Source organism: Thermobia domestica, chromosome 15, assembly GCF_964235325.1.
Source record: "Thermobia domestica chromosome 15, izTheDome1.hap1.1, whole genome shotgun sequence".
NCBI lineage: Eukaryota > Metazoa > Arthropoda > Insecta > Zygentoma > Lepismatidae > Thermobia > Thermobia domestica.
The window spans coordinates 133,762,462-133,788,276 of record NC_137468.1 but is presented as its reverse complement, the minus strand read 5'-3'; the positions used below and the strand labels follow the sequence as shown (position 1 = coordinate 133,788,276).

General features: G+C 35.9%; 1 protein-coding gene across 1 annotated transcript in view; it reads right to left on the bottom strand.

Moving 5' to 3' along the window:
• Positions 1 to 25,815, bottom strand: part of LOC145671246 (RING finger protein 207-like) — a 456,974-nt gene that overhangs the window by 74,444 nt on the left and 356,715 nt on the right. Inside the window, exon 10 of the mRNA XM_081740160.1 lies at positions 13,526 to 13,731. Within this exon, the coding sequence (XP_081596286.1) occupies positions 13,526 to 13,731 (206 nt within the window). The remainder of the gene's footprint in view (positions 1 to 13,525; positions 13,732 to 25,815) is intronic.

Below are 25,815 nucleotides of genomic sequence, written 5' to 3'. Positions count from 1 at the left end.
TTCGCACCCTGGGTCTTGGTCATGAATACTGCGTCTTATTCTTTGTCTTGCACAGTCAAGTCTTGGTCCTGCATTTCGTAGCCTTGGTGGTCTTTCATGCTATATAAGAGCCAAGAATGCTCGCCTCATCGGTACAAATGAAGACCAAGTGTGATTTTGATTATGGTCTTTTATACTATACGGAAAGCAAGAAAATATGCTCATCGCTACTTCGTGATCACCAAAACAAGGCCAAGAGCAAGATTACTATGCACTTCGTCTTGCATATCCAATCTTTATCTTATTCTTGTATCGATGTTCTTGGGCTTGGTGAAATAAAATGAAATATTCAGTTTAAGGTCCCTCGATTCTGCACCGAGGCTAAGGGATATGGTGACCATGAGAAATGAATGCAATGGTGGAATGAAGAAAGTGGGAGGAAACAGGAGAACCTCGAGAAAACCCACTACACGGCGTTTCTCCACCACAAAGCCCACTTAGCACAAGCTGGGATCGAACCATGGACACCATGCACTAGAGATGAATTCTCTACCACTGAGCTACTGCGGCCCTGCTTGGGCTTGGTCGTCCATATCCAATCTTTCTTTTAGCCTTGCTTAAACAACTTCTAGTTTTGTTCTAAATCCAGACTCCATATTGGCGTAGATATTAATATTACAGTCGATTGGTAAAATCAATCTTCCACATTTAAAAATTAAAGTACACACAAGTACAAAAATAAGCATTTACCATAAAAACACTAGCTGCAAGTGTTCAAAATAGATTTATGGCTTCTATAAAATCAATTGAAAATTGCTATTTTAATTAGGCAGCTAGTGAAAACAGCAGCTTTCGACTCCAGCCGAGTTTAAGCTCAATCTAAACTCAGTTGACCAAAGTGAACTGACCCGACTGACTCGATCCGACAACCCAACCCGAGTGACCCGACCCGAGCTGACCTGATTGACCTGACCCGACAACACGATCTGAATAACCCGACCGACAACCCGACCCGAGTAGCCTGACCCAATTGACCCGACCCGAGTAGCCTGACCCGACAACCCGACCCGAGCTGACCCAACAACCCGACCCGACCCGTAACCCGACTCGAGCTGACCCGACAACCCGACTCGAGTTGACCCGACCCGACCCGTAAACCGACTCGAGCTGGCCCGTTTGAGAGCACTACCTGCAGATTACACACACACACACACACACACACACACACACACACACATACATGGCGCCATCTTCTACTTCTATCTGGTACCAGCTGGTCGTGTAAGATGAGATTCCTCGTGATTCTTGCACTCGAGAACCTCATTAGCAGTCTTTTCATACAGTGCCGGTGAAATCTCCCCCTATTTTCTCTGGATTATTTCCCCGAAGGTCGGGTCCGTAGTTGAAAGTTAAGACCTGTATTATATATTTTATTTCCTTTAAGTACGGATTTTAGCTTGCGCGGTGATCATCCCAAAGAAGGGAGATTAAGAGAGTTCGTTTCTGAGGGTTGTTTTACTTTGAAGATATTCTTTAAATTCTGATATTATGTGCAAATTTATAGGGAAAATTTCCTATTACATAATCATATATCCAGTGCATGCCTTACATACAGAATTAGCCTATTTAACCTAACTTTACATACTTTACTCAGCTTCAAGAATTCAAACTACCCAAGAAGTGAAAAAGAATTGATATTGCGAACATTACTAAATTTATTTCTTCAACTGAATTTTAGCAATCGATTATGTAAATCAGATGCAAATGAGCAACAAAATTTTACTAGCTAAAAAGAAAAGCTACTAGCCCATATCCCACAACAGAAATCATTTACTTACCTTTGGAATTATACGTATTAAATACTCGCCCGTGCCGATGAACCACTCGCCCCGGGCGAGCGGGCGAGTGTTTATTTGCATTCCTGATGTAAATGAAATGATACGTTCCTCGATACTACCTTTTAGGGTAAAGGAGACGGTAGAATTAATGAAAGTGAACTGTGTAAGAATTGGTGGAATGAGAATGTAAAAACGGGAGAACCCCGATAAATGCTATGGGCACAATATTGCTCACAGCGAACTCGCGTGGGCAGGAATCAAACTAAGGACCTCTCGCGTTACAGATGAACACTGACCACTGAACTACCGAGTTCCATTCTCAACAGATTCTATGAAAGTAATTCGGTGACATACTTATTAACGTAATACTTCAGAGTGTAATTTCAAACGGACACTAAAACTAAGTAGTAGTGAAAAGTTAACTAGCTTCGTTTCTCATATATAAATAATAGCCCATTAATTTATTAACTTTTAAAACAGACAAGATAATACTTTTATGATGCTGATACAAATATGCATTTAATTTCAATCGTTTGTAAAGTAAATAAGTAACTCATTCAACAACTTATTTTCAACACCAAAGGGGGCCACGGTGGCTCAGTGGTAGAGAGTTCACCTCTGGTGCTTGGGGTCCCGGGTTCGATCCCAGCCCCCGCCAAGTGAACTTTGTGGTGGACAAACACCGTGTGCGTGGGTTTTCTCGGGGTTCTCCCGTTTCCTCCCACTTTCTTCATTCCACCATTTCATTCATTACTCATCAACACCGTCTCCTTTAGCCTAACCGGCATAACCGTGGGACGTTAAACTTAAAGATTTCATTTCATTTTTCATTTCTCAACACCAAAATGTAGACCGACTGTTTAATGAGGATATTGTATCTATCGAGAATCGTCCCTGATATCTCACGCATTTAGAAACCATGCAAATCATCACCTACCCACGATGAAGCTTCAAAATATGAAGTTTCGCAACTGTATCTTCCTATTCTCTACTTTTTGTTATTCTATAGTTACGTGTATTTATTTGAATTACAGGTGTAAATTTACATGTTTGCTGTGAGCTCGCATATTTGCTTTCACAGTAGCATTTCAGTAGTAAATCAATTTGAAATGTAGTTTAAGAATATTTATTCGTTATATAAATGCTTACAAAAAAAAAGTAGCTACATAAACACATATTACGTGTCATTAAATTCCAAAATTGTAAAGCCGTCTCCAAAAGTGCGAATTGCACACTTGAAGCATGCACGCTCGATGTCTACAAATGGAATGCACATAGATAACGTACACTTCGTCAAATTAACTTTTGATCTTCACTTCATTCCAGCGCCTTATCGTGGTGAAACATGGAAGTTATATATATAAAGGAAAAATTTCACATGCTAGAAAAAATAAACTAATTCCTTTTCCTTTTTTGAATAAATGACTTTACAGTTATATTATGGAGTAACCATAAAAAGACTTAAGAATTTCTTTCACGTATGCCAACAGCTTCAGCTTTGATGTAGCTGTAAATATTTGTCATTTCGGATCTCTCACGCGCAGATTAACAAGAGCGGAGCGTAAAGGCAGTAATTATATACATATTGTGTTATGTGCTCAATAAACTCGTAACAGCATAAAAACTAAACTTTTGGCGATGTTCTATTTTATTAGGAAGCATTGCGCGCGGGAATAATTATTAATCCACCGGGAGGAGATTAGCACTGGTAGTTATGGCGCTGATGTCTCTGTTGCAAAGTAACTTAGGAATTTCATTGCAAGGGAAAGCAGACAACTTGCAAGAGTGTTAGGACACCGAAGGTACTGAGGAGAGCGCTATTTACAATAATGTGGCGCAAAACTACTTTGGAGGAGAGAGTTCATATGGTATATAATTGCTTCCTGTACGGTAGATTACATAACAATGACATTGTAGTTGAAGTAGTTCTACCGTATTGTTTCAGTTACAGGTATACTGTTTGGACTATTGCTAATATTGCGCTAATATAATTAAGTTCCTTAGATGTTACTCTTTCTTTGTGAATCTACAGATTTTACCCGTAAAGTTCGAATGAGCATCTCCATTTTCTTAATCTGCACCAAAAATTAATGCTTACAAGGATGACAAGGAATGAAGTGGTGCAATTGAACAAGATGAAGACCACAATTTACAGGAAAAAGCTATATGGAATACCAATGTATAAGGATTACATATACTCAAGGTGGATATCCCTAATTAAAATAATATGGTAAAAATAATTAAAAAAATTAAGATTACTATCTTATAAGCCCGCATAAATAATCCTGTACATTGCATACACTACAAACTGTATACACTTCACTATGCTTTCGGCGCCCTACATATCTCTTAACATACACCTGCTCTCTCTCTTCCACATGCCTTCCACTGCGAAAATGGTTACTCAGTTACGAAACAAATCCCCTCGTCCAAGTATAACGATAAAAAAAAAAAAAAAAAACTACTGATATAATTAGAATTTTATGAAAATTAAGAGCAGTTTTGTGAAAAAATACAGTATATATGTTATGTAATGGCCCTCATTGCTCAACTACACAGAAGGAATTACTTGTTTATAATCGATTCATAGTGGGTACAGTAATGGATATAATATGAATTAAGAGGAATTCGTGAAATTTTTGATAAATGTGTAGAAAGAAATTTTTGACTGTATTTCACTTTTAGTCAGCTGTCGAAAATGCAAAATGTATGGTAATTGGCATATTACGGTCCTTTACAGACCTTTGATTGGAATCTGTTTGTCTAAAATTAAAACTGGAAGTTTAGACCTATCTACCTACGAATTAACATTTGTAGTTGTAGCTGTAGCCATAGAGTAATAAATATTCTAGGTCTTCACAATTATATGCTGAAGCTTGAAATTTTAATTAATATACCATTAAAGTTTGTAATTTAAGTGCAAATAAATGCATTACCGATAGTCTAATTATCACAATCAAGCTACATGAACCATATAATATTTTAAACAGAAATGTCTTTATAACGTTATTAAAGAAATTATCTGGTTGTTTTCCGTACGCTATTTTAAATTTCATTGCATACTCAGAGAACATAACATAGACACGTTTTTTATTTGTATAATATTCTAATATTCCATTTATCACTAATTTATACATTTATCAAGTAAATTATTATAAGATCAACTCACAAAAATATTAAAAATATGCCTTTTAAAATTTGATTGGGTCATTTTGACAATATCATTGTTCCAACTACAAGCAACTGGCATGTTAAGCACAAGTGTACATCCTCGAACACTACGAACTATGCACTCACAGACTTGTGTACTTGGACCTTTTGCGGCACACTAGGTGACGTCAAATCGGAAAGCGTACTTCGTACTTCGAATGCGCAGTTGTATCTTTTGGACACGGTCTATGAAAGTATTTTTTCCCTTCATAACAACTTGAATATGAGTGTCGCAAACCAGTGATTTATCTACACCCCCTAACACCCCCCAGCACCCTCTAAAATTTTCGGACAGCCCTTGGAAATAAATTCCTTACACCCCCAAAAATAAGGGGGTGCAATATTCTCGTTATGTCTAAAGCCCTCCAGGACTTAGTAGAAAATATTTTAAATGATCTTATCTTTCGGCAGAACGGGAATTCCTGGTTCTTCCTAATTTTTGGAGACAGGGAATTCTATGCGATGAGGGAATTTTTAGGGAAATGCAACACTAAAAACCTTGACCCCTAACATGTTTGTATGCAGTTCGGAACTCATGTATAAAATGGCTGTAGTAACGAGGGCGAGAACTAAATCCAAGCGTCAATATGAAAGGAAAATTCTGACGTCGACAAAATCACAGGAGTATATATTGAATGTATAAACAAGTGCACACCCTATATGATCATTTTTCTTTTCAATTGTCATATATTCTAAAATGTTATCTGTATTTTTTCAACTGAAATAACTTTTTTCTTTCTTTAAAAATGCTGAAAACTCAATAAAACGTAAAAATATTGTAATACAAGGGCAGATTAGCTTTAATTAGTTGCACACATACCCTTATGAAAAGTTCTGGGCATTCTTATTTATTATACTTTTAATACATTTGAAATGCGTTTAGCATATTACAATAAGACCATTCATTTTAATTACGAAAAGTAACTTTGATGCTATTTGATTTTAATAAAGTCGTTCTTGTGTGGTAGCATACAGTAGTCTTTTGAGTAATGTATAAATATTTATTTTAATTCTGAAATACTGATCAAGATTTTTTGTTTTGTTTTGTTTTTAGTAAAGATCAAAATGTGATATATGTATACTTATTATAACAATCTCATGTCTTTTATTGGGTTTTCAGCATTTTTAAGAGAAAATGTTATTTCCGTAAAGTGAAGAATTTCAGATAACATTTTAGATGCATAACAGTTGAAGAAAAAAATAATCGTTCTTTTATTAATCTGCGCCTATGATTCTGTCGCTTGAATTTAGTCCGTTTTGTCTGAATTTTCCTTGGGGTTTGTCCTCTTGAATTTTGTCCTGCATTCGTAATAATCCGTTTGGTAATTCTAACAGAGGCTGTAAGAAGAACAACTATTTCTTAAAGTTTCATCATAAATTTTAGATGTTATTCTTCTTGTTCTTCTCGGAAAAATGACGAGGATGCAGTTCTTTATCATCAGTGTTATTCACATCTACTTTTGTAAAGATGATTTTTTTTTTTTTTTTTAAGAAAATACCTGCGGGTAAATGGAAAATTGATTGACTCAGTTGCAAGAAAGCCGTTTGACATTGTAACTGAAACGAACATAAAATAAACTTAATTCAGCATAATATCAAATTATTTCACATCAAGATTTTATGCACTTTTTCAGTAGTTCATCTCTAACATGCTAAGAGCCGCAGTACGTAAAAGGTGCCACAGTTCACATCCTCAAGACATGTTTTGCCATATATTAAGTAAACAATGAAAAAGGATGCATAAGGTGACTCTTAAGAAAGAATGTTAGTGTTCTACATCACAACTCCTTTTTCGGCATCACCTTATCAGTTGATTTGTCTTATACACATAATTTTATACTATATGCAATACTATCATATATACTTATATTTTCATATTTATATTGTCAATGTAAATAGCAGCAATACAAAATATCAATATCAATATTGAAATGCTTGAATGTTTTTTGTAGTTTCAATCAAATCAAAAGGTCACATAATTGGGGATAAGGGCCGTCTTACGCATCCTTTTGCATTGTTTTAGTAGGTAGGCCGAGTAGGCACGGGCCTACCCAAAAATTTTGAAAAATATATTAACACTAGATACAATAAAGAGTAAATATATTTTCTACTGTTTATATTAATGGTAAATAATTATGTAATAAACAGCATCAACCATTACTGTAAAAGTAATTTCCTATTGTCATTAATCAATCAAATGGGCATATGTATTCACACGCGAGGGAGCAGGCTTACCCAAAATTAAAATCCTAAAGCCGCCCCTGACTGCGAGCCTTAGCATGTTGAAGGTGAACTATTGGAAAACTGATTAAAATTTTGTGAAATGACTTGATAATAGACCGAAGTATGTTTTATCTTCGTTTCAGCTATAATGTCAAACGGCTTTCCTGCAACTGAGTCAATCAATTTTCCAATTTCCTGAAGGTTGCTTTTTTTTTTAATCACATTCATTTTTACTGAAATAGATGTGAATAACACTGTTAATAACAGAACTGTATCTAGTCATTTTTTCCGAGGAGAACAAGTAGAATAACATCTAAAATTTATGATAAAACTTAAAGAAATATTTATTCTTCTTACAGAATCTGTTACAATTACTAAAGAAAAATTCCCTTGAAGAAATCCCTCCCTGGAAATTCCTCGTCTCGAAAGATTAGGCAGAACGGGAATTCCCGGTCTTCCTGAAGATAAGATCATTTAAAATATTTTCTACAAAGTGCTGGAGGGTCCTTAGGCAGAGCGGGAAGACACCAATAAAAATCTTGCTATTTTGGTTTTTAAAAGATTTTGAATTCTTGTTTTTTAAGTGCCAATAGAATAATACAACTTACTTTCGACAAGATAAATTTTCAAGCAAAGCACGCAACGCAAGATTGAATGGAAATCAACCTTTACACGGCTGTGGTCGTCACAACAACGTTTGATAAATCGATTGCCAACGATTTCATCTCGACGTCACAAGAGAAAGTCGACGTCAATTGGCTCTGGCTGAGGAAGGAAATCCAATGCAATCGTTCGTTGCATCAACGAATTTTAAAATTTGTAAAAAAAAAAAAAAAAAAAAAAAAAAAAAAAGTTACAAGATTTCACCCCCCCCCCCTCCCAGCTTTTTTACCACTCTCCTAAGTTCAAAATTCTGGATAAACCACTGTCGCAAACAAACAATGATTAAAAGTTGTACTGTGGATTCATCTTGTCGTTGATACAATATGAGACATTCTTTGGTATACCTATGTATGTATATATACGTGTGTGTGCGAGAAGGGAACAAATCCATTCCACTTTCTCCATGTTGAGCGCATCAGAATAGCCACAAAATTTAGTCTCTGCCTTATTTTCGCTTCTCCCGCAGTTCCGCTGCGAACGAAACGGACTCTTTTCTTCAGTCACGAAAAATGCGTGATTTCATTGTATGTAAAGGCAAATGTTTAAAGGGTTATTCTGTGAGGCAGATTATCGCTAGAAAGAGCTAAGCCACAACATAGACTAATATCAAGGGGAGTTCTTAAGTTGACATAACCAGAGCAACAGGATATGACGTCACTTAATGTCGTCACTACCCTGGAGCACTTCATAAGCAAGGCAGCTCTGTTGGCAGCATTACGGCTGAGATAATATGCCAAGGTGGATTATAATTTGACATACCTGGAATTTGTTCGTATAGTGGTGGACAATAAAAAACACATTATGTTGTTACAGTGGTTGTATGAGTTGCGTTTTACATTCAACAAACGAACAAGATTATACACAAACAATGCACTGAATAATGCGTAAATAATTGCGGCTTGTCCCATCAAAGGCGGGAAGAACGCGGGGATTTTTTTTTAAAAAATCTCATTTCGTGCTGCGCACTGATACGTGTATCAGGATTGAAATTTCAGGTTTCCTCAGTTATGTTATATTTTATAAGTGTACTAACATTCATGATATATCAATTTCTTTTAGCACCAAATGAACTCTTGTAGGTTTAGTAAGTGTTTTGGAGTGTCAGAAATGGGATTAAGAATACGTGGACATTTTTAAAATTATAATTTACAGGTAAAATGTGTTAATTCAGAACAAAAGACAAATGTTTAGGAAATTTATTTATGAAGGCGCAGAATATGTAAGTCATCTGTGAACATAGATACAGCAATAAGATGGTGCTTTCATTTCTATGAAACTCTCCATAAGGGCGTTATTCCAGGGCTGCAAACTAATGTACAAGGGATTTGAAATATGATTATTTCTCTGCCTGAACCTATCCTAATCTAACCCGAACTACAGCTACTCTACTACTAGTAGTATACTATTATTACTACTACTACTCAACTACTACCATTACTGCCTTACTATTTTACTACTACTACTGCTACTAGCCTATTATTATACTATCATTGCTACTACCAGGGCCGAAACCAGCTACAAAGGTTTGGTAGGGCCGTGAATATGTTACAGGGGTCCAAGTTATTAAAATTATAAATATCTAAATTGTGTTTTTTGTATTAATAATAAAATTTTGTATTGAAGTCTGGAGGGGCCACAAAAAGGGTTACGGGGACCTGGCCCCCCTAGCCCCTCAATGGTTGCGGGCCTGGCTACTACTAAACTGCTACCCTACTACTACTGCCTTACTACTACTATACTATCATTACTACTATTACTACTACTAAGTGTGTACCCATAATTTTTTTAAAAATGTAATTTTTGAACAATTATCTCTTGTAGCGCCCCTGAATTTTACCTGTTGCTGGTGGATCACTGGCATGCGCCAACACATGTACAGTCTAGAAGGCGTGATGACACTATTTTCATCAAGAAATGTGAGTTTCAAAGTAATATGAATTTGTCCACGTATTGTTGATCTGAACTGCGGAAACTGCTCTATCCCAATTTAAGGATGCACATTAACACTGATGTAATAAAGTAATTATGCAGCCTATACCTAAGCTACACGAGGTTTACGTTTACGCACCCACTGGCTCAACTTTTGAAGTATTTCGTTTTATTAGCTTATCAACGTCGACCATACCCTAGACGCCGCTTGGAGAAAGTCGCACACAGTGCGAACTATTCGCAAAATCAAAGTAGGCGAATCGCTTATCGACAATTTTCGCATTTATTACTGCCTTAAAATGGAAAGGTCATTAAGTGACATGAATTCCCGCCTATATCTGTGTGCGTTGTGGATTGCACGCACAACATTTAATGGATTTATCAAGAAATACTGAACTCACAGGTTCAGCACCCACATAACTGCATTACTTATGAACAAGAGCGCCCATCAGAGGGGTGAGGTAGGGCGCTTGCCCCCCTAAGAGGAAACTGTACTTGTGAATATTGAAAGCCCAATAGAATTTTTACATTACTTACAGCAAAATTTGAAACAATATTTGAAACGTCGCTTATACTTGCCCCCTCTCCTTGGAAACCACAACATGGGCGCCCTTGCTTATGAACTGCATACTAAGAAAAATCCGTTCTCCGGACAGCGGTATATTATACAAATATACGAAATCGTGTTGCTTACTACAGAAATCAGTATGGAGCATACGGTACATACGCACTACCCTTAGATGTTACATCATGCCATTGCAGGATGTCTGACATCTAACAGTTTTCCGTATTTCACCTATGTTACATTCTGGAGCTATATTCTATTCTACTATGGACATTCTGCGTCGATTTGTATGTGAGATCCTGACCGCCTGTATTGTTTCATACGGAAAGTACCGGTACGTATAGATGGAACACTTATACGGAAAGTATTATAAAGCATGCGTTTTCAGTTATACGTTTGCTGTACGTTAAGTCCAAAAACTACAGGAATTACGCATGTAACCTACCGTTTTAATACGCTACCTACATTTTTTTTCTCAGTATGTGCTTTGAAAACTAGCCATATGTAGGATTGCGGGGAGAAAGCATTGTTTGTTGAAAATCATTGTTGTTTTCTTAAATGTTTTTGAGGTTAATCTACCTAAAGCCAAACATAACACTAACTACAGAGTTTCAGACAGTATTGCTGAGCATGAGTAGTCGCTAATGCTCTCGCCTTTGGTCCTGGGCTCGATTTCCGGCAGGGTCAGTCGGTCGAAGAGGTGTAACAACTTTTTCAGGCTAGCTATCCTAAATGAGGTTTTTCTAGGGATTTCCTCATTCACACCAAGTAAATGCCGGGATGGTATCTAATTTACAGGCCTCAGGCCACTTCTTTCCTTATTCGTTCCTTATACCTCCCCCGTACCGTGATTGTGTGCTCGCCGAGGATGCCATCCCTCCAATGTGACGTGCTTAAGCCCATAGATGCCGGTAATGGCCATGACTTGTATCAATAAATAAATATTGACGAGCGAGCGCTAGCAAGCGAAGTCGGGTTAGAACGCTGCAATGCACGTTGTATTCGTCCATTCTAATTAATAGCAAATAGTAATTGCAAAATTTTCCATTCAGCACACGGCATTTCCAGTCTACTCAGTTCACAAATTACTCACATATCATAATCAATTATCTTTCCGCAACATGAACTCATTCCAACTATAAACATTGTGTTTTACGTAGTTTTGGTCCCCCGTAATATTACAGAGCCCGAGAAATATATTACATACTTCTTTCGTAAATTTTGCAAATTCAAACATAAAATAGGACAGCACCATCGTTTTCTACATACAGTAAACGTTATATAATTTTAAAAAATTAGTAGTACAGTCCTCTTTCATACGCAGTCATTCATTTTAATCATAAATTACTGTTTTTATGTTTATGTATTCTACACCTGCATCCATTTATCCAGCGCCGTAACTTAGATTTTTTCTTGGGAGGGGGGTAAGCATTAATACGCGTGTTTGGTGCTCCTAGAAAAAAAGTTGTTTCTCTAATTCTTGGGCTCCATCTTTCTCTTACTCTTTATGGGCCCGGGTCGTTAGTTACACCTTTGGGCCCGTTCCATACATGTCAAATGAATTAAGGGGACAATATTGACAAATAACAAAGCCATACGAATAAACATTAATTCTAGGGCCCCTAATGGTAAACTTTTTATTGAAATGGGCCCACGACTCATTTTTGATTTATTTACCTTTTATGTGTTGTTTTGTTTATGTAATATAGTGAATATATTCGACGCTTCATTTATAATTGCATGTTCGTATCGTATACGGAGTAAGAAAATTTTGTCTTAAAATGGGTCCCCTCGAACGGCGGGGAGCTTCCTTTGGGAAGCATTTGCCCCCTCCCTCATCAAGATACGGCCCTGTCACTTATCACATACTATGCTGGCAGTCAGCCCAAAAATCTAGCGGAAGCCCGGTAGAAGTTTGGGAGGGAGTCCTGATCCAAACATATTATAGTTAATCATCATATTATAGCTCAGCGCACAAATTTTCCGGTCGCCAAGTCGCCATTGGCGACCAGAAATTTAGAGCTGGCGACCAGTGTTCAGTAGGAATGGTTTCTGCCTGAACTCACAGGGCAGCGCATTTTCTGTTTCGTAAGAAAATAATTGTCACTGAGTGAGAGAAAACACGGAATGTGAAGTCTTTCTTTGTCAAACCAAACGCCGTTTGGGGGAGTGGAATCTCAATTTGTACGTGAGAGATACTGGTGGCCATTATTTTCGGATTGGCGAGTGTGTCTGACTTTGAAATTTTGCACCCTGTTATAGTTCGTTTGCAAGCGTACTGTGAAAATTTTAGGGGACCAGTAAAAATTTAGAGGGCCCCCCTAGACCCCATGGATACGGGCCTGTCACATACTAATATGTTGTAGACATATCATTAATTTTTATGTCAATTATATATTGTGGCTCTCCAAATTTTTTGCGGCAACAAATCTTTCGCGGAGCACATCATCAAATTTCGCGTGTGGAGGTGCTATGTTTTCATACAAATATGCAAATATCTCTTTAAGTATATTACTTCATTAACAGATAATCATTTTTACACATATTTTCTTTACCGGTCTGTTACTCTAGTATAAAATTTATAAGTTGACACCAAATCAGTTGCAAACACTGCTCAACTTACTATCACATTTAGTGACGTCATATTGTGTGGTGCTCTGGTTTTGTCAACCTAAGATCTCCCAACATCAAGCATCGTAACTTACACTATGTTGCCAAATCTCTCATAGACATCAACCAGGGTTGGAGACTCCACATTAATGTAACTAAATATTTTGCTCGGTCATTCCTCATTCCTTTACAGGAATAAATATTCATATTTTTCTTAATTTTTTTCTTCGTAATAATTGCTAATGCATGTGACTTCGTGACTACGTTATATAGTCGCCCATAGTTTTCATTTAATTCAAGTTCGATGCTATGACGTGAAGATATCGAAAAGACTTACACATGAACCACAGTTATTACTTTAAACATTCATCAGTTATATACAGTAATTCCTTTGTGTACACATAAACGTTGTAAACAAATTGAAGAGTTCTGAAAGTTCACGTTTGAGATGGTCATACTAAGTGCTAAAACTGCTATTTAAAACATATATTTTGTTTAAAATACTTACCTAGTTTGTTGTGCATCAAGTTGGAGCATATTGATATGTTCAACAAGTGCCTGGATGTGAGGTTCAATATTCGGTGCACTTCCATCTCCAGACACATTAGGAGCCATTCTCTCTACAAGTGTTAGAGATTTGACGTAAGGTTCCAACTGATGTGCGATAATAGTTAGATGTTTAATCTCCGCTTTTAGCGCCAATATGTCATTCATCTGGAAATAATATCAATAAACTTAGTGAAAGAAGAGTAATTTATATATAGAAGCATATTGTGCGTGATAAAACTTAATCTACTACCGGGAAACTTACGTAATAATATACAACATTTACAATATTGAAATAAATTTCAGAAGTGTAACTTAAAGTTTGATAAAGTAAGTAAAAATATGTTGTTCTAGAAACTGTATCTAGTGTATATTGGAAAATTAAAGTGACGGAAGATGTCACTCCTATGAAAGGCGTTTCCAAAGTTCGAGACATTTTGTCTCAAATATGTAATTTCATTAACTTTCGCGTACATCACATTGCAATTTTCCAATGTAAGTTTCGGATACACTGTATGAACTACTGTCAACGCCAAATTACACTTAGGTCATCTTCTAAAACTTTTGTGACTTTTTTATCTATTGATCTACAACACTTTTATGCCAACAGTTTTACATAAGTTTTGACATCTTACGTCATGCAGACATTTATTCAATTTTGATAAGAGAGTGTAGATCTAGAAAAAAAGAGTAGTCGAATAGATGGATGTGCTAGTAATTCCCAGTTCTAAAACTTCCTTTAATTGGCAAGCAGCTTATGCATTGCAGTTTATGGACCTTTATATGTCGATGATATTTGATAAGCGCTTGCATAGCAGCCCGATAAAAGGATGCAATAATATTCTGTGTTGATGGCGGTTCCTTTCGATAGGCAATTCACCAAGATTCTTCCATCAAATCACCAAAATTCAGACTAGCATAATAGTTTTTTGTTCTTTCTGAAGAATTTTACCAAACGGATTTAGCATGTTTTGGAAGTTCACTCCTCAATTACCTTAATTACCAACAGAATGTGCTTTATTTGAAGATCTCTTTGGCCTGTACCGCTTTTCAGACTGACTTTTCTTTCCGAGTTAAAGTGCGAGATCCATATTTCGTAAGTTTCATCAACAAGCCAACAGCTCTTGAAGTTGGCAAGTATTGGAACGGTGCAATTCTTGCTTCAGTTCCAACAGACAGTGCTCTCAACAAGCTGTAACCTTAATCGACTCCAGTGGGGGTTCTTGACCGAAGTCATATCTATAAAACGTTAAAATATTTATCACTACAAGCTTAGGGAAGAAAAGTATATACAGAAAAATACAGATGTGTTTCCTTTCCTTAACTTCTAACGACACAATTTTAACTTACCGATTTGACTACCTTCAAGAGCCGCCACTAGCCGACTCCTAAATTATCATGTATAATCGTATGAACTTGTCTTTCACCAATGGTTACACTATACTCGCACCAACTTTGTGAGTAGTTACTCGTCTGTCTTCCTTCGAAAGACTCTGCAGAAGTGATCTTAATGTCTTTGCGATATTAACGTAAGTTGTACTACACGTCTAAAATATTCATCCACCAAATTCACCAGGATGTGACAATATGCTCTGTAATGATGTATTAAACATGTCGTACATACGTTTCGTTTGTATTCAGAAAATTACAATGCAAGTATACGCTCGTAACATTCATAACACATAGAGAACATAGTCTATCAGTGACAAACTGAATTAATCATAGAACAAACGAGAAATATAATAATAATAATAATAATAATAATAATAATAATAATAATAATAATAATAATAATAATAATAATAATCGTCTGCTCAGATAAAGAGTGGAGAAAATACGTATTAATAATAAAAAGTGTAAGTGTCCGTAAATAGGGGAATGAAATATTCTTGAACTAGCACGAAATTTACCTTGCATCCACTACCATTTATCCACTACTATGATATTTTGTCGCTTATAATTATTCATATTTATTTTGTGAATATCTTGTACTTCTTATATTTAAAATCAATTAGCAAGGCTCTGGTTCCTTTCATAAGAAACATTTGCTTTAGTCGACCCTACGCAGCGTTGATGATCTTGCGCCGTTCAATATGGTACTACATAAACGTAGTGGCTTGTAGTATTGGAATTCCCCAAGAAGTGGACCTAAAGGCCTGACTACTGCAGGAAATGTATGTTAGCCGAACTCTTTAGTACGACACTAATCACGCGTCAGAACGACTCTACATAAGCACCATTATCAGGTTATTTAAATTTTATAATTATTTTATGATATATATAATTTAGTTTAGAGACGGAAAACCCGTTTTTTAAAGCATAATCATCAAGTGATTACTAGAACACAATACTGTTACGTCATTATTTGAAAACAGGCACATAACGTGAAAGTAGAATTACTCGTATTTCTACTTACAAGATTTCATTTCTAAATAAACTTCAATAACACATTCGAGTCGGAGCCCGTTCCTGCGATGTTTTTCCCTCAAGCCGGCAGGTTTTGCGGTACTTTTTGATTTTTATAAAAAAAAAAAATGTAAAAATGTTAGAGCAATGAAATATTTATTTTCTTGAAATATGAACTTAGTAGTACAGAATACATTATCAACCTGTTTTCTCATTTTTATGTACCTTTATATATATATATATATATATATATATATATATATATATATATATATTATAAATGTAATAAATGTACCGTTTTCAGTTATGAAAAAAGTCCGACAAGCAATATGATTGATTATAAGTAGACATCGCATCTTTAGGTAAAAACCTATATTTTTCCCTTAGCTCATAATGAAAAATAAAATCATATATGAAGGTTTTATGACAAATTAAAGCACTAGCACTAAGTTCTTATTTTGCCTAAAAATGCCTAATTGGACGTTAGATCCTATTTTTGCCTATTGTCTTACCTCAAAATAGGCAAAAATAGGTTAAACACAAGAAAACCGTTCTGTTCCCACATGTTGCGTCACCACAGCAGGCAGGGTGGCAAAGATGGGGAGATATTTTTAGACCAAGTCAGGAACAGGGAGGAAAATGGTTAGGTTTCTGCCTTGTAAAAACAATCAGCTTATTCGAGAAGTGACCAGAGGACAAACGCCAGGCGTAAAATAAACTGTGAAGAACTTTACAATGCCGCAAATAGCAGGTTCCAAAGTGTCGCTAATTCGTCAATGGATTCGACAATTCACATGTTTTACAACTTATGGAAAAATTATTTACTGCCAAGCATGTAACAAGGAGGTAAGTAAAATTTATTTAAATTTTCTTTCATTTCTACAAGGAGTGGGAATAAAGTTAACTAATTTTATTCACTTGATTGACAGTAATTGTTTAAAATGGAAAAGTTTGCAACGCAGAGCAACATGGGGTGCCCATAAGCGTGTTTCAGGGCGCAGGCTGAGCCTATGATCTTTTTGGGGGGGGGGGTTAAGAAATGTATTTTAAATCCTAATTGGCACAATCGTACTTAAATTATAATTACACTTTTAAGAACGTAGCTATGAGGAACACCATTTTCAAATAATTAATTGTAATAGTGAACGAAGAACAAAATTGTGGCTAAAGGCGTAAGCGGATACAGCTAATTCTTTTTAAATGGAGGGGTGCATGGTACCAGATGAAGTAGCTTCCTATATATGTATTTGACACACAAATCAGTGTAGGAACTCTTATCTCTTTGGATAGCGGAAGAAACCTGGGCCAACATTTATACACACACACACACACACACACACACATATATATATATATATATATATATATATATATATATATATATATATATATATATATATATATATATATATATATATAAGGGAGAATGAACATTGGGGAGATTGCGCCCAAGCAGTGGGGAAATGGATTGGGGACTGCTGCAGAGCAGTATGAATAGTTAAAAAAACTGGAAAAATATGACTAGATCGGAAAATAAAAGTCCGAGCCTTTATGTTTCCATATGTATTTTCATTTTGTAAAGCACTTGCACGGGAAGCGGAGACCAGAATCCTCAGTCGTCACAATTTTTTGAGGATCTTCAACTTCAGTTTTTCTGCCCACTGCTCATGCTGCAAAACGTTAAATGTTTATATATAAAATAAACTCAGATTGTGCATGTTAAAGTAGTTCTTGTTTTAAAAAGGAAATATTCCTGATCCTCTCTTGGTCTAGTAGCCAACAAGCTTGCCTTCGCCGCGCGTGGTTCCAGGTTGGATTCCCTCTGGGAGTACAGTGAACGAAAAAAGTGATTCGAATTCCACTATTAATCAGTAAGTCCACGTCTTCTTAAGCCGCCAAGCCATAATCGTCTGACGTTACATTGAAAACAAACCAAATAAAACAGTATATATTGCTGACCACGAAGCAAACTTGTCCCCAGTATTCTTAGTTTATTTTTTACTTCCAGTAAAAAAAATAGCGTGTCTGTTTGAACATTGAAAACAAATTTGCTGCTAGAGCAGGGTGAAAATCTTGGGGGTTGGGGAAAATATCCCCAACTAAAACTTGCTGGGAGTGACTAAAGTGATACTAATGTCAGAAGTTTGCAAAATAATTACAATAATTCATTTTTATCATGCATTTTATATTTAACGGGTGTACAAACAGTGAGCAGTATCCTTAATACTACATAATTTAATAATTATGGATGTCCAAATATGTGATCTCTCTATATCGACACAAAACATTCCAGTGCTGATAATGTGTTTTCCACTCTCTTGTCTGCCTTCACTTCGACTCTCATGATTTCGCGTCCTGTTCTAGAGAAATTGACAATTCAATTGCCTTTGATTTCTGTCAGCAACATTTTATAATGGAGTTAGTGTGTACCATCTCTTAAATTATACCTTTTTTACATCTGCAGTTGTAACATGTACTGTAAAATATTATGTTATTCCAATATTAATTCTTTGATTTATGTTTTACTTTACAGATTTCAAGTGAAGAGAAATCTCATGTGACTCAGCATGCCGAAGGAATGCAGCACAGGGCAAACGTTGAATGCAAATCGAAGATGAAACAAACACTTCTGACACAAAGTTTCGCGGAATGCAGCAAGGACAACCAGTTTTATGCTGACCTATGTCACGCAATTGTAGCAGCCAACATTCCATTTCATACTATTGAAAATCCAACATTTAAGAGATTCCTGGAACAGTACTGCCATCATTCGGTCCCTCTGAGTCGACGTTACGCAAGAACTATATGCAACCCACATATGACGAAGCAATATCCAGAATACGAAATGACATAAGAGAGTCTTATATTTGGTTATCGCTTGATGAAACCACTGACAACCTAGGACGATCCATTTGTAACTTAGTTGTCGGAAACTAAACTCTGAGGCACCATCCAGGGCTTACCTTATTTGCGCCAAACAACTTTCAACAACCAACTAGGAGAAAATAGAACACTTTGTGAACAATGGACTAAAAGTATTGTACCCCAACAATCTTGATGAGAAGAAAGTGCTTCTTGCCTATACAGATGCTGCATCATACATGGTTGCTGCGATGAAGTTACTGAAGGTGTTCTATCCCTCCCTTGTGCATGTACATGTCTCGCCCATGGTTTAAATCGTGTTGCGGAGCAGATCAGACTAGAATTTCCAAAGATCAACAAAATGATCTCTACTGTAAAGAAAGTTTTTCTTAAGGCCCCATCAAGAGTACGATCTTTTAAAGAAAAGCTTCCAGATATCTCTCTGCCACCTCAACCAGTGCTTACACGATGGGGTACCTGGTTGAAAGCAGTTGAGTACTACAGTGACCATTTTCATGCAGTAAAGGAAGACGTTGAAAATTTAGTAGAGGATGCTTTAGCGTTACTGCTGCCAAAGAGTTGATGAATGATTCTTCTATCCCTACTGATCTGGCATACATCCGATCGCACTACACATTTCTTGTTCGGGTTATTGCAGAATTAGAGGGCTCGGGAATACCCCGTTTTAAGAATATTGAGCTTATTCAGAAAGTGAAGTAAAAATTGTGCAAGTACCCAGTGAACTTGGTGAGAAAGTGAAGGTAAAACGAAAGTGTATTGGGAAAGAAATTGGGACTTAAGAGTTTGTGTGCAGCAGCAGACATTTTGGCTGGGAAACAAAATGAATACAAATGCGAAATACCAATCGAACATGTACCCAAGTTGAAGTTTGCCCCCATTACGTCAGTTGATGTGAAACGTTAATTCTCTGCGTACAAACTCATCCTCAGCAACAAACACCACAGTTTCACCATAGAAAACCTGGAAAAAGTGCTTGTTATTTACTGCGAGGCTTATTACGGCTTATGTGGTGCAGAAACGTGAAGGTGTTGTGTTTTGTGCTGAAGATTTATCTAGAAACATATAGTTTTATTCTTAATTTCAGTAATATTTCAATATTAAGCAGGTTAAAATGTAAGGTAACATTGCGCGTGTGCGTGCATTTCTGTATCTTAAAGTTTATATTCAGATCGTAATGCATTATTCCATTTAGAAATGAGTATCTTTTATAAGAACCTATATTTTCATTTTAATGCCTTGGTACCTATTTTAGGCACCTAAAACACATTTTTAGAATCTAAAAATCCGATGTCTTATTATAAGTATGCACATATGAGCTTTTTTGGCGCATTATAGCCCTTCAAATGTTACAACCCATCAATACAAACATTAGATACTTTGAAATGACAGAAAGGTATAAGTATAAAGTAAAACAATAGTGCAAGGTCGATTATTTCTATTTTTCGCCTGGAGTTTCTCTTTTGTCGTTCGCACTTTTTACAGTCGCTCTTCTGTCGTGTTACCATTGCCAGAAAATGTATAGAACATAAATAAATACGATTGTTGTACCTAAGAAAATATTACAGAGATATTTCCCACCCACTCATAAATGCTTATATATTACAGTTCATCCTTATTGGTTAGTCATTACAAGCTAAAAGAAAAAAACTTAACTTCCCTGCTACAGAAGCGCCGCCAACATAATCTGGATCAATATTTGAACCATCAATTTAAGATCCAGAATCAACAGCAAACTCATCAAGCAGATCCCATATTTCTTCCTGTGGCGTATACTGGTTTGAAGGGATGGGCTACCACTGACCTTGTATATTATTATTATTATTATTATTACTATTATTATTCAAGATGGCGCCGTCTGAAGACGCATGTGGATTCTGCGACAAGCCATTTTTGGCAAACAATTAATACTAGCGTGTAGTTTATGTGCAAAAAGGTTTCATGTGAAAAACTGTCTAAAATTTGGACGCATAGAGTACGATATATACTGTGAAAAAGGTGTATCAACGTACAAATGCCAAAATTGTATAAGGAACAGGGACGACACCACAATGGTCACCCCCAGACTGACGAAGAATATTAGGATGAAAATTAGCAGCCAGAGCAAGAATTTAGACTCTGAAATCAGTGAGAATGAAGACTTAGATGAAAATGCAGGTACACTCTTAAATAGAAATAACGTAAGTTGTCCTACGTGTTGTGATATAGTGAAAAATAAACTGTGTCAAGTGTTATCAATATTAAAGGACATGAATGATAAATATGATTCACTGAAAGCAGAAATCATTTCAGTTAAACAGGAAAACATAAAATTGAATGAATGAATATCGAGTGGAAATAAAATTAAAACATTCGCTGAGGTAGTGAATGATCCATTGCCAAATAAACAAAACGGTGTACAAGGTAAAAATATAAACACAACCAGCAAAGTCAATGAATTAGCTTGCAGCACACCACCAGAAGACAGAACTGTAGGTGATAGTGAGTGGAAGGTTGTTACCAAACGCGCGAGGCGTAATATCCAAGCAAGACAGGCAGAAACAAACCAAATGCATGAGTCAGGTCTCCTTAACAGAAATCGTTCCAATTTAATGAAAGGAAGAATGAACACAGATAAGCTGAAGGTCAATAAGAAACCCTCTCGTGCGGCTGCTTTATTCGTTACACGGCTTGACCCAACTGTTTCTTGTAATGATGTTAGTGAGTTCGTTAAAGATAGAGTAAATATTGAAGTTGGAAAGTGCATAAAACTAAAGGAAAAACATAACAGTTACTCTTCATTTTATGTAAGTGTACAAGAAAACGAGTTTGATACTGTATGTAATGCAAATGTATGGCCAGATGGTGTATTGTTTACTAGGTTTATGGGCCGTCTAAAAACTGAAATGGTTGTGGAATCACCTGAAAATGAATTGAACGAAAAGGAAGAAAAGTCAGGTAAATAAATTTGTCTTTCTTTGTAGCTTAAATCAAAATATGAGTAGTTAAACCAAAATTGAGTACCCTCAATTGTCTATCCGTAGGTGTTCTTCTATGAAAAAAAAATCTTTTCGATTAATTTTTACACCCCCTCAAACATATTTATATAGATTTTTACCTCCCCCTCAAAAATATTTATATAGATTTTAATCCCCCCAAATGTATTCAGTTTGTGTCATAGCCCCCCTTTGTGGGCACCCCTGCATCTACATGTGGGTGGAAAACGATTATCACATCGAAGAAAGATTTCTTCTTAACTTGGTTGACATTTTAGGAAGACAAAATTCTGAGAACTAGGAGGCTCCATATGGATAAAAATGAAGCGAAATAAAGTTTTCACCAAAGTTGAAAATAACTGAATAAAAGATCCATTCAGTTATATGGGATACGTTTCTTTGACAGTCTTTTTCTTCATACATCTGTGTCGTCTTCAACTATAGATTCAGTTCGTTGAAAAGGAAGTTCATTTTTCTATTTTACAGAGGTAATTATTTTAGCTTTATTTTTTCCTGTCCAGGCTTACCCTTGCCTAGGTGGCAAAGGCAATGGGGAGCTTTGTGAGGGAGATTGTAGGCAGGCCCGTATTTATATATTTCTCGCCCCTTTGGTCTAAATAATTTGCCTCCCCCCGAAAAGACCAATATTAGAGTTGAATTCATGGTTTTTGGAGTCGCTAAGATGAATAGTGACACTTTTAATCCGATTCAACTTCAAGATCATACTTCACTCCTCAGGGAAGGGGCGAGATTTTAAAAGTAATTGAAATCGACAGATATTAATGTTGAATTCATAGTTTTCGAGACCGCTAAGTTTAACAGTATCAGTTTTCATGATGTTCAAGTTTATCCTTACCCCTTGGGGTGCGGTGGGAGAGGATGACTTTTTAATACTGTAATTAGAGTGAATTAAACATGTTAGCATATTTTCTCGCCCTCGCTCGAGACTCTGAAGGTTGCTAGTTTCAAATATTACTTTATTGTGAATCTTACAAGAACTCCAAAATTTTGCCGCCCTGTATTCGAGTACAGACCAGCATTTACCTAAATACGGGCTTGATTGTAGGCAAATGAAATTCAAATATTTTTAAGTACTTTGTTGTTTATAGTTCTAGTATTTATTCCGAGTAAATTGCTATTTAAAAATAAAAATAAAATATATAAACATAAGATAGCACAAAATAGAAAGTATAAACGTTACTACTAGTACAGGTACTGTTCTGATGAAGTATCATTGTGCCTTGTCGACTGTAACACCGTGTTAGATTTCAGGTAACTAATTTATGCATTGAATAGTTTTTCTCATGATATCTTTACTCTATATGGTGTAATTTTTCATTCCAACAAGAAGGAAAAATGTATTAGAAGACTTTTTTATCAAATCTAACTAAAAAAATAACTAACTCTATCATCTATGGAACCCGGAGGTTCAATGTCGCGTTCACAAAAGCTCTCCACTGACTTCTATCCTTAGCCAATTGGATCCAGTTTCTACTTTGTGTTCCTATCTCTGCGAGATCCATCTTAATATTGTCCTCCCATCTGCGCCTAGATCTTCCTAATGGTCGTTTTCCGGTTGGTCTTCCATTTAAAAATTTTGAAAGAGTTCCCACCTTCTTCCATCCTGGCTACATGATCTACTCACCTGAGCCTCCTAGACTTGATGACCCTAACAATGTTGGGTAAACCGTATAAATTATGCAGTTCCTCGTTATGAAGTTTCCGCCATTCCCCATTCCCGTTTCTCTTGGGTCTGAATATTCGTCTCAGGATTTTGTTCTCAAATACTTTCAATCTATGTTCTTCCTTCCGAGTAAGCAACCATGTTTCGCAACCATACAGAACAACAGGCATGATTATCGTTTTATATATTTTAAGCTTCAAATTCCTCGACAGAACTCGCGACGACAAGAGACTTTGAACTGAATAATAACATGAATTCCCTGCTTTTAGTCGACATTTAATTTCTTCGTGAATATGATTTTCGTCTGTTAATATTGATCCTAGATATTTGAAAGTATCCGCTTTATCAAAATTATTATTCGATATTTTAACGCATCGATAATTTGCCGTGTTACGATCCCGAAGAACTTCCATATATTTAGTTTTCTCTGCATTTACTTCTAAACTCATGTCCCTGCAAGCGTTTAATAAGATCTCTGCATTTCTTTCCATTGCTTTCCTATCATCCCCTATTAAATTTACATCATCAGCACATGTCTTAACCTAGTGAACCCCATTCAACTCTAGGCTCTGATTGCTATCTTTGATTTTCCTTATAGCGTATTCCAGAACAATGTTGAATAATAGACTGAAATAGTGTGACGTCACATCCTTCTCGTTGCCAAGGTGATCGCCATTTTATTTTCTGAACAACAATTAGCCTAAATACCATGGGCCTAAATGCAAAGCGAAAACAGTGATGAAATATTTCGGGATTGCAAAAATTAGACTGAATGAAATATTTGTGTTTCTTTTTTAAAATTTCCAATCAATGAAACTAAAATAACAGAGATATAGAAAAAGACAAAGAGAAAAAAATGTACTCATCTTTTCATAATCAGATATTAATCTTAAATTATTCTGGAAAATTTATGATTCGTTAATATAAGTATCATAACATTGCATACATGAACAGAATTAATGATTAACAGTTGTTTAGAATATATGCTGAACCATTCATAATTGGATGCTTTCTTATTGTACTGTTTCCAAATGTTGAAGAAAAAAGTTGATACGGAATATAAGCAAAGATTGACCTATATCCACTGATGGTCTGTACTGAAAAATTCCAAAGGCTTGCTTTATTCCCCTTTCTTTTGTAATATTCTAGACATTAATATTGTGCACTTCCATTATCAAGAGTGGACATAAGAGAAGCAAATATCCCAATAGAATTAATATTGTTCTAAAAGTTTTTTTTCTTTTTAAAAATCGTATATTTTTACAGTCTTCCTAGTGCCAACAATTTGTCAATCTGCACGTTAGGAAGTTTCTATTGTGTATAATTGCTTCTTAAGGTGGATTACAGGATAATGCGTTTACATCAATTATATGATTTTTACCTTATCACTTAGAGATGTGGCGCTTTTAGAAATAAGTTTCTTAAATGTAAGTCTTTCTTTATGAATTTTCTTGATTTTATTCGTAGTTTCCTAAACGCATTTCCGCATTCTAAATCTGTACCTTTTCCCACCAACATTATTTAGAGTTGAAACATTTTATAATGTTAAATAAATTTACATCGGTTGTACTTGTTTCTACTAGACTAAATACACTATTCGCTTCACGCGTTTGTATAGAAAAAAACATGGCGATCACTATGGTAACGGAAAGGAAATGACGACATCACTATTTCAGTCTATAATGGCAACAACGCACCTCCTTGTTTCAGACCATTTTCGACGTAAAAGCTCGTGGACAAAAATTTTCCTGCCCAGACTTTACTTTGGGATTCATTTAAACATATCCTCATTAATCTAATGAGCTTTTTCGGTATTCCAAATTCTGTAAGAATGTTGTACAATGTTTCTCTCCTAACCGAGTCGTAAGCCTTTCTAAAAACAATAAATAGTTGATATACCGGGGTATTGTATTCCCACTTTTTTTTTTCGAATATTTGTTGAATGGCAAATATTTGGTCGGTAGGTGATCGATTTCGTCTAAATCCGCATTGATATTCTCCAATAATTTTATCTGCGTCTGGTGTCAATCTTGCTAATAGAATATTTGAGAGGATTTTATAGAACGTTGACAGAAGAGAAATTCCTCGATAATTATTACAGTCAGTTTTGTCGCCTTTCTTGTGAATTGGAACAATGATTGATTCTTTCCACTCTTGTGGTAATTCTTCCTTGTTCCAGATAAGGAGAATGAGTTTGTGTACTTGTTCCACAGTTTTTTGCCTCCAGCTAAAACTAACTCAGCTAGAATTTCGTCTACACCCGGAGATTTGTGTTTCTTTAATTTCTTGACAGCGATTTCTACTTCT